The 10,939-nt window shown below is 41.9% G+C and overlaps 1 protein-coding gene across 1 annotated transcript in view; it reads left to right on the top strand.

Annotated features, from left to right (window-relative positions):
- Window positions 1–10,679, top strand: part of NPAS3 (neuronal PAS domain protein 3) — a 287,095-nt gene extending 276,416 nt beyond the window's left edge. Inside the window, exon 10 of the mRNA XM_068120941.2 lies at window positions 7,742–10,679. Within this exon, the coding sequence (XP_067977042.2) occupies window positions 7,742–9,048 (1,307 nt within the window). The 3' untranslated portion in view covers window positions 9,049–10,679. The remainder of the gene's footprint in view (window positions 1–7,741) is intronic.
- The last annotated feature ends 260 nt before the right edge of the window (window positions 10,680–10,939 follow it).

Below are 10,939 nucleotides of genomic sequence, written 5' to 3' on the forward strand. Positions count from 1 at the left end.
GACATAATAACCCGAAATAAGGGGAAGGGACTAAGATAATGGTCTGCTATGTAACAACTATTCTAAGGGACCAGTATGGTGGTTGCCATTACATTTTAGTGGTTTCTCAAAACCACAACAATATATATATATATATGTATGTATATATATATATATATATATATATATATATATATATATATATATATATATATATATATATATATATATATATATATATATATATATATATATATATATATATATATATATATATATATATATATACATATACAGACTTGGCATTTAGTATGGAATATTTTTTTTTTCTTGACTTGGGTTTACTTTCTTAACTCAGTATATCAATCTGGTGAGTTTCTTTTGCACTTTGGCGATTTATTTGTTAAAAGAACCATGTCACTGATTGTCTGTCGTAGCAAGAAGTCAACAGCAGGATTATATCACAGGCGTGGCAAAATGTACGGACAGGTGCATTTGATGATTGGCTTCACAGTCGGGTATACAAGGGTTGTTGCGTTCTGTATTCGTGGAAAACAACGGCTGCACGTCTCCAAAAGTTATTGCCGCTTCCTCTGGAGATGGTCTGTCAACTCGACAATGCTGTTTGTCATGGAGTGGTGGCTTTACGAAATTACGGCATGAAACAGCGTGCTATTGCTCGGCAGTATGGCATCACTCAAGGTCAGGTGTCAAAATCCTGAAATGAAATGCTCAGAGGGGTGTCCCTACTCCAATACCGAGGCCAGGATGTCCCTGCAGAACCACAAGGAGGGATGATCGCCAGCTGCACCGATTAGTCCGCAATGGCCATACCAAGTCAGCTAATCGTCTTAGGGCTGAGTGGCAGCAACTGACAAATGTGCCTGTATCCAGAAGGCTAGTCAACCAACGACTGGTTCATGCAGGCTATCGTGCCAGGCATCCCCTGAGAAAGCCACGCCTGACCAGACAACACCGCCAGCGCCGATTGCAGTGGGCCAGAGAGCACCGTCAATGGCAGCCAGGACACTGGAATCACGTGATCTTCAGTGACGAGTCTAGATTTCTGGTCTATCGTCAAGATGGCCGTGTCCGAGTGCACAGACAAGTGCATGAAGCCTACAACAAAGATTGTATAGTGCCAAGAGTCCAAGCTGGAGGTGGTGGGGTGACCGTTTGGGCTGCTTTTCATGCAGGGGGCAAAACTGACCAGGTTGTTCTGAATGTAAACCTGAACCAGTTCAAGTACAGGACCATTCTGGAAGAAACATTGCTTCCATTTGCTCGTGCAGCCTTTCGAGGAAACTTTGTCTTCCAAGATGACAATGCACGGCCTCATCGTGCTCGCATGATCCAACACTTTCTTGATGACCGTGGTGTAGAGCATATGGAGTGGCCTGCCATGTCCCTGGATATGAATCCGATGGAGAACTTGTGGGCAGAATTAACATGTCAAATCGACCACTTGGACCAGCAGCCGACCTCTGTGCGTGAATTGCAGCAGGCTATTGTCACTGCATGGCAAGCGATTCCTGTCCAAACCGTGGCAAATCTCGTGAACAGCATGCCTCAACGTGTACGTGCTCTCCTGAATGCTCATGGGGGTTACACGAAGTACTGAACTGTAATTTTACTGTCCGTAATCCCAGTCGTAATTTAACTTTTGTTTTTGTTAAAAAAAATTTTGGCTCATGTGCAAAATAAAGAGATACTTCTGGAAAACGTACAGAAGTTTAACACAGTACTGTCCATGAATTGAGTTCGATATAAGTTTACATCACTTTCAAGGATCAATTTATTTGTTTCGAAATGTCAAATGTGGTTTTTGTTTCTTTTAAAGGTCACATTAACAAAATCTAGAATAATTTCAACATAATTCCAATGAACTTTTGGTTCTAAGACATCTTGAAAGGTAAGTTCACCCCCACAAAAAAAATATTCCATATTAAATGCCAAGTCTGTATATATACACACATTGGCAGTAGAATGCGCCGTACTGAAGAGCTCAGTGACTTTAAACGTGGCACTGTCATGGGATGCCACCTTTCCAAAATTCAGTTCGTCAAATTTCTGCCCTGCTAGAGCTGCCCCGGTCAACTGCAAGTGCTGTTATTGTGAAGTGGAAACATTGAGGAGCAACAACAGCTCAGCCGCGAAGTGGTAGGACACACAAGCTCACAGAACAGGAGTGCTGAAGGGCGTAGCGTATAAAAATTGGCTGTCCTCAGTTGCAACACTCACTACCGAGTCCAAACTGCCTCTGGTATCAACATCAGCACAACAACTGTTCATCAGAAGCTTCATGAAATGGGTTTCCATAGCTGAGCAGCTGCACACAAGCCTAAGATCACCATGTGCAATGCCAAGCATTGGCAGGCGTGGTGTAAAGCTCACCGCCATTGGACTTTGGAGCAGTGGAAACATGTTCTCTGGAGTGATTAATCACGCTTCACCATCTGGCAGTCTGACAGAGTAATCTGGGTTTTAGCGGATGCCAGGAGAACACAACTGCCTGAATGCATAGTGCCAACTATAAAGTTGGGTAGAGGAGGGATAATGGTCTGGGGCTGTTTTTCATGGTTAGAGCTTGGCCACTTAGGTCCAGTGAAGGGAAATCTTAACGCAACAGCATACAATGACATTCTTGAGTCTAGACGATTGTGTGCTTCCAACTTTGTGGCAACAGTTTGGGGGAAGGCCCTTTCCTGTTTCAGCATAACAATGCCCCATACACAAAGTGAGGTCCATACAGAAATGGTTTGTCGAGATCGGTGTGGAAGAACTTAACTGGCCTGCACAGAACCCTGACCTCAACCCAATCGAACACCTTTGGGATGAATTGGAACGCCACCAGCGAGACAGGCATAATCGCCCAACATCAGTGCCCGACCTCACGAATGCTCTTTTGGCTGATTGGAAGCAAATCCCCGCAGCAATGTTGTGACATCTCGTGGAAATCCTTTCCTGAAGAGTGGAGGTTGTTATAGCAGCAAATGGGGGAACCAACTCCATACTAATGCCCATGAATTTGGAATGAGATGTGTGATGTTCAGGTATCCACATACTTTTGGACATGTAGTGTGTGTGTGTGTGTGTGTGTGTGTGTGTGTGTGTGTGTGTGTGTGTGTGTGTGTGTGTGTGTGTGTGTGTGTGTGTGTGTGTGTGTATATGCTTAGGGGAGGTGGAAGGGGATGGGAGGGGGAAAAGGGGAGAAAGGAGGGAGGGGGCGAGGAGGGTGGGGGAGCGAGTAGAGGGAGGAGCAGGTCATAGAGATAGAAGGGAAGGAGGGTGGAGCGAGGAAGCAGGAAGGGGGGAGGGGAGAATGCTATATCTCACAAAAATGTGAGTCAATGAAAAAATGGGTGCGTGAAAACAAAAAGGCAGCTATGTGTACTGTAACACCATGGCTTGCAAAAGCAGCCTGAATAGTGTTCGCCAAGTAGTGGTTTACCTCGTTAAGCATATTAAAAAAGAATGTTATGACACACTCAAACTTCCCAGACCTTGTGACTAATTAATTAAGTACACAGGCATTTCTCACTTCATTTGTAGAGCACTCGCCAAGTGGCTTAAACACTCCAGCAAGCACGCCAATGAAATGCACGCTATCAGCTTGCTATCATGCAATTAATTATTTTGTCTGGTGAAAGCGAATTCACCCCAGATCCACATTTTTGAAATACCAACTTCTAGTCGATAGGCTTATGTAACATTTTCCATGTTTGACATTTTTTGGGGTAGATTATTGGCACTCATGTCTACAACACATCTATAAACTTCACTGATTAAGAAAAAAAAGGTGCCCGTTTTTCCATTCACATATAGGGCCTCGATTTTGAATTTCAAAATGGCTGCCACCGAAACTCAATTTCTCATAAAATATTTGCCAATTAACTATACTATTCATTCAAATGTCATACAATATTTATTCCATTTTATCTAAACTCATATATAGGGGTCAACAATTCATTGGAAACAAAATGAGAGCACTAGAAATACTCTAAATTAGCAAAAATCAAAGATGGCCAACAAATTTCAGACTTTTTTTTACGTAAAATGCCATAACTTTTGAACCAATGGACATAAGAAGATGTTTTTGGTGTCCAACCATATGTTTTGGCATATGAGGATTCCAATAATAACAACATATTTATGATTCGAACACTCTTCACCAATCCTCCAAAACATTTAATCGAAATAATGTAGAACATGTAATTCAATACAAATTTATTTGGGCGGTTATAGAACTTGAAGATGGATAATTTTTTTAAAAGGTACATGTATGAATCAGGAGTGTCAACGTTATGGATTAAATGTTCCTAAAAATGGCCCTAAATGGCCCTAAAATTAATGGCCCTAAATGTTAATGGAAAAACTGGCACCCATTTTCTTCTTAATCAGTGATGTTTCTGGATGTGTTTAAACATGAATGCCAAGAATCTACCCAGAATTTTGCTTTTTTTACATAATCCCACAAACTATTCCTTCCTGGAAGTACTTTCAGTGTCCTTGAGTTTTATACTGCTTCCCCCCCCCCTCCCACCCCACCCCCCCCCCCCCCCATTCCCAAGCCTCCTCCCCCCCAAGCCCTCTCCCTCCCACAGATCTCCCGATGTCCCTGCTCTCAAATGTTGTGTTTCTGTGCTTCCCCATCTCTCCCCATTTTGTCTACCGCTCCCCTTATTATATGTTTTATGTGTCTGTTTGATTTTTTGTGTGATCAATGTTAACTCTTTCACGAGCCTCGATCTTATATACAAAAAAAAAAAAAATTAACGGGGGTAGAAAAGATCAAGGATTTCGATGAGGGAAGATAAGAGATGGTGGTGAACAGCTGTTTTAAAGACCTGGAGGGAGGAGTGGGATTGAAGAGAGTGCGGGAGTTTGTTCCAGAGGCGGGAGTAAAGAGGCATGAAAGATTGAAGGTGAGCAGAGAGTCTTGATTTTGGCAATTTCAACAGAAGAGGGTTGCTGGCAGATCTTGTGCAACCTTTAGGAATATTTGGGGGACAAAGCACAGATAGAACTGGGCGGGCTAGGACTGGCTGGCGGCCGGATAGGAGTCAGTAGAAGAGAGAAAGACCACCTACCTGCCTGCAGTGAGTGAGTGAAAGGCCCTCACAATCAGCTTCCTCATGGGAGATTCCAATGTTTCTGAAAGCTTTGGTTTATACAGCATGAAGTCGAGCTAGGTGTGAGGCAGGAGCACCAGCCCGGAGGGGAGAGCAGTATTCCATTGAGCTGCAGATGAAAGCCTTTGTTGAGACAGCAGAAGCAGTTTTGTTTGACAGAAGCAGACAGCTTTGTTTCTTCATCACGTGCAATGACTATTATTACCAGGCGTTGCAAAAAATGTTTACAAAAAGGCCAGCCTTAAAATCTAATCTCTGTTTTTGTGTTTCAGATTGCATGAACATGGGCGCCAAAGCTCAGCTAACGCCAGAAAAAAGACAGGCAATTTTACATTTTAGTCAAGTTCACGATGTTTTTTCGTTCAAAATTTTGGTAGATTAGCAAAACTATACATTTTTGGAATATTCAGAACACGAGGAATCCAAAAATTAATGTTTACATTTGCGTAGACACCTTTGCGAAAATGACACTCAGGACAGTGATGAAGATTTGTAAAAGCATATTCCTGAATGGTATAGACCTCGTAGATCCTGTGTATAGGACTTATAGTTCAATCTGATTGTACCTATAACTTCCTATAACAACCTATAACTTCAAAGGACTTGCAATATCATGTATTATGTAATACAGTTATATCACAAATATAAAGACAATGGTTTTCAATCACCTTTGTTTGTTGCTTTTCTATAATCCTGAGCACTATTTTGAGGCCTTTATTGGATTCCTTGACCCAGAAAACATAGGATTAGCATATTTAATTAAGTTTCTAGGTTGACTAGAAGCCAAGATCGCGCAAAATATGTATTTTATGGCGGCCATTTTCAAAATCCAAAATGGCGGCCATGCAGGTGTCTGTTAAAATGCCAACATTGATTTTCAGATTTTCCATGCTCGGAAGATTCCAAAAATGTACAGTTTTGCTAATCCCAAAATTTTGAAAGAAATTATATTTGTTAACATAATGAACCTGACTATCTTCATCACTGTCCTGAGTGTCATTTTCGCAAAGGTGTCTACGCAAATGTAAACATTAATTTTTGGATTCCTCATGCTCTGAATATTCCAAAAATGTATAGTTTTGCTAATCTCCAAAATTTTGAACGAAATTATATTTGTTAACATAGTGAACCTGACTATTTGAGAAAAGATGGCCTTGAAACAGTTGCAATGCTGGAGCTGTTTCGATGGGCTCTAATTTCTGGTGCTGTAAGATGTCTGTTGTCGTTCTTGGTCGACCAGAACGTTTTCTATCTGCATTTTTACCAGTTTCGTTATGTCGTTTAATGGCACAAGCAACTGCATTTACTGACACTTGTAATTTTTTTGCAATTTGTCTCATGGATTGGCCTTCTTTTCTCAAAGTTACAATTGCCTGTCTTTTTTCTGGTGCTCGTTGAGCTTGGAAATTCCACTCTTAAGTTATGGGGTGTTTTGTGTAGATCGGTGACAAAACATCTCAATTTAATCCATTTTAAATTCAGGCTATAACACACCAAAATGTGAAAAAAAGTCAAGAGGTGTGAATACTTTCTGAAGACACTGTATAAATTCTTTCAATTTTCTCTCGTTTTAAAGAAAGGCTAATGCCCAATACATTGCTTCATCTGTGTTTTTCATGTGGTTAGCATACCTTGGTCAAAATATTGTGGAGAAATGTTTGCACTTATTTTTCCACTGATGAAGACTGACTCATCTTTAGAAAGATTCGCTTTCTGTTTTTTTTTTTAAGGATCTAAGGTTCGTGGTGGGGCTTTTTGCACACACACACAAACACACTCTCACACACACATACACACACACATGCATACACACACATGCATACATACACACACATACATACATACACACACACACACATATACACACACACACACACACACACGCATACACACATAAACACACATACACACACATACACACACGCATACACACACACACACGCACACACACACACACACAGACATACACACACACACACACACACACACACACGCATACACACACACACACGCATACACACATACACACACACACACACACACACACATGGTCACACAGACGTCTCACACACATATACATACATGAATATGTGGGACACAACACAGAACTGTTCGGTTTGACAAACGCAGCCAATGATCTTGATTGAAGTGTCATCACTTCCTGAGCCATGCTGAGCACCAGAAATGTCATAACAATGGCGCCTCACTGCACTCAGCGGGGCATTTCCTAATGAGGAATTTCCTCCTCCTCATGGATCCCAACCTTATGGGATTGTCCATGTTATATCCTTTTAAATGCTGAACATCAAGCAAGGAATCAGCATGTACCATTTTTTAAGTCTTTGGTATGACTTGTCCGGGGTTTGAACCGCCATCCTCCCCGATTCAGAGTGGACCCTCGAACCATTACGCCACCGAGTCTGATCACCACTGACTTTTCCGTTACGGTACATTGCACATAGCTGTTGAAGTAAACTTGTTATAAAGCTTGGTATTTTGGTTGATGTTCTTTCTCTTTCTCTCTCTCTCTCTCTCCCCCTCTCTCTATCCCTCTGCCCCTCTCTCCCTTTCACCCCCTTCTTCTTCCTCTTACCCTCTCCTCCTCTTCTCCCTATTCTTCCCTCTCTCAGATGACCGGCATAGTCCGACTGCAAAAGAACGACGGCGACCAGCATGTGGAGATGCACAGGAATCCGGGGATCAACGTCAGCCAAGTCACTACTCTAATGGCAGTGTCAACAACCAGGAAGAAGGGGGTGGTTCTAGCAGTCCCGAGGATGAGAGCAGCGAGCCCCGAAGCCCAGAAAGTTCAGACTGTGAAGGTGTGGTGTGCTCTTGGCAGCATGTTCAGGCTGACTGTGAAGTGGATGTGAAAGAGGAACAATGGGATGCTGGACACAATGTTGATGAAAATATTTATGACAGTGACAGTGTCGATGGTGTGCCGTCTACAGAAAAACGTCCATGGCAGAGGAAGGCACGGAGACTCAAGTTACACGGATCTTTGCCTGAGAGAGTCAAACGAATACGAGATGTGAACCTGGTGCGAGCTAGTCAATCTAAGGTTGGCTTGCGATCAACGGTCGATACAGTCAAAGCTGAAGACTTGGCAGGTTTTGAGGACAGCACTGTATGGGATTTCCCCCCAAATCAAGATGTTTCGAGTAGCAATTGGTCAGCATCTCCAGGTGGTAAAAACTTCATATTAAGTGGCCCCGTACAAATGGGCCTCCATGTTGCTATCCCAGACTCCGTGTTGACGCCGCCAGGACCAGATAGTACGGCAAGTCAACGGTCCCTTTTTGTTGCCTCACCAAACTCGGCAGGTGGACTTGGGGCTCCAGCTGCCCTTCTAGCATCCGATCCTCTCTCACCACCACTTTCTGCATCACCACGAGACACAAACAAATGCACAGGAACCACTGCCAATGTAAGCCCATCAACACTTGCAGAACCAGAGCCTCTCCCTCGTCTCCAACCACCCTCCGGGTTGATGTATCCACTCCCTCATCGTGTCATGATGGCAGCTGGGGGCACAGACCATGTGGAGGTTCAGTGTGCTAATTCTGCACAGCGGGTTTATACCACCGGTACTATACGCTATGCTCCACCCGACGCTGCCTTCCCATTAAGCGAATCTCCTCCGACGGTTGTAACACCTACAGGACTTGGTGGTGGTGGAGCTAGTGAGAACAGTGTCCGTGGTGATGCATTTGCTGTACCAGAGGCCAAAGTCCCCGTACAAATGTTGTACCAGCGCATGCAGCAGCTCTCCATGCCACCACCATTTGCCGCCCCAGCCGGGGGATCAACTTTGCCTCACCTTCCACCAGGAGCTTTCTTTACAACTGCCGATGGGTATTTGGCAACGATCCCATTCTCTCTCTACAGCAATGGCTTGCAGAACTCGTTGATGGGTCAGGAAGAAGAAGACTGAATAGAGATAGATCGGCAGTGCAAGCACTTGGCTTTGATGAAGCATCAAGAATTGGTCATAATTGGTTTGATAATTTTGATCTAATATTAATCCTTTTTTCTGTAATTCTTCCAGGTTTTATTTAAATACATTTGTTGAGTGTGTGGTTTGTTTTGAGCAATTGCTGTACGATTTGGTCATCCCGGTATGGAATGAAATGCGTGAGCATTGTACACAAAAGCTGACAATATACTCGTACGTTGTAATAGAAACTATTTTTGACAGGAAAACAACCTGGAATTGTCTTCAAGATTGACAAAAGCAAATGTGTGTTTTATATATACCAAGTTGCTTCCACAGACCTTATTATTTTGTTTAATTGTACAAAGTATATATTTCTAAGACATGAGATTGGTGGTTTTATAAGCAGGTAAGGGTATATTACCTGGAAATGTAAGTCTGGAAAATGCATTGTTTGTGTTAACATGTTTTCAAGTTTTGTGCTCATATCACATGAGAACCTCAAAATTGGTGCCTCCCATATGGCCCAGCTTTAAGTGAGTCCTTACAAATTTCATCAGCTGTCTGTGCCATTGGTCTGCCTTCATGAGAACATATATGCTGCCATTTTGTTTGCACTTCTTGAATAAGTCCATCACCTGCAAAACATTCTCTGACACAAAAAAAATTGGGGTTCTTTCAGATTTGACCACTTGCGCTTAGCGCTTCTGGAGTTCTTCGCTGCATGGGGCATAAATTGGCATTTGGTTATTTATTAAAAACATACCATACATGTCACAGATGCATATTCCACTTTGGAATCGGTCAAATTGATTTTAGAGTATGACATTGTCGAAAGATTTCTCTCTTCGTATTTAGAGAAAATCAATTATGATGTGACATTCAGACGACATGTTGCTTCGTCTCCCTGACCGTAACTTATGTCAATGTTAACTGATATTCAGTTCTTCGTTCCTCCGAAATGAATGAAAAATGTAACGTGAAATAATGGCTAAAAACAATAAGCAGCTAATCTCTTGGCGAAGACTCCCCGGAGGTATAAAATTGTGTTCCTAAATGTAAAGAAAATTCAGAAGTACCTGGATGTTGTTTTTATAATGAAATTGCGTTTTACAATGAACTTTAAGTCAATGGGAAGTACCTGTAAAAATAAAAAATAGTATGTAACGTGCTAATATATAGAATTTGCTCAGTTAAACTGAGGCTAATTAGCTTGTTGAATTATTGTAAATGCAAAGGGATATTTTTAGTTTTTGAGAGAGTTTATTGTTTTTTACATTGTCTTTTAACTATGCTTTGGCATCTTTGTAAATTAACTTTTAAGCACTATTAAGAAATGGAGTGGGTTACAGAAGCAAAAGCTTCCTTATTGTGAGAGAAACGATACTACAAAAAAAAAAAAAACGTGTGTACACACATTCTGTTGATCCTCATTGTGCATAACAGCTGGATTCTTTTGTAATGTCGTTTTACCTGTCGTCAATGTCTGTAGTACAGGTTGTGCTTTCGGTGTCACAGTGGCAGATGAATACTCCATGTCCGTGTCGATGAGTCAGAGATAATTGCTTTGGTCTTAACGATTTGCTTGTCTGTATTAAAATTGGATAAACATCATGAAGATATCAAACTTCTTTATGGCCTGGGTGTTTCCTTCACAAAGTGTCGAAATATTCACGAAACTTTCTTTCATGCCATGAAAATCATTTGCGATGCATCTTTTAAGGCAAGTTGAGAGATGCTGTAACTTATTCAACATGCTTATTTATTTTAATGATAAATTGCACTTTATCCTGTTTGTGAAGGAGACCTGAACACATAATGAGAAAGAACGTGTGTGTGTGTGTGTGTGTGTGTGTGTGTGTGTGTGTGTGTGTGTGTGCCATGTCGGTTT

This window comes from Myxine glutinosa, chromosome 6 (assembly GCF_964187855.1).
Source record: "Myxine glutinosa chromosome 6, kmMyxGlut1.1, whole genome shotgun sequence".
Classification (NCBI taxonomy): domain Eukaryota; kingdom Metazoa; phylum Chordata; class Myxini; order Myxiniformes; family Myxinidae; genus Myxine; species Myxine glutinosa.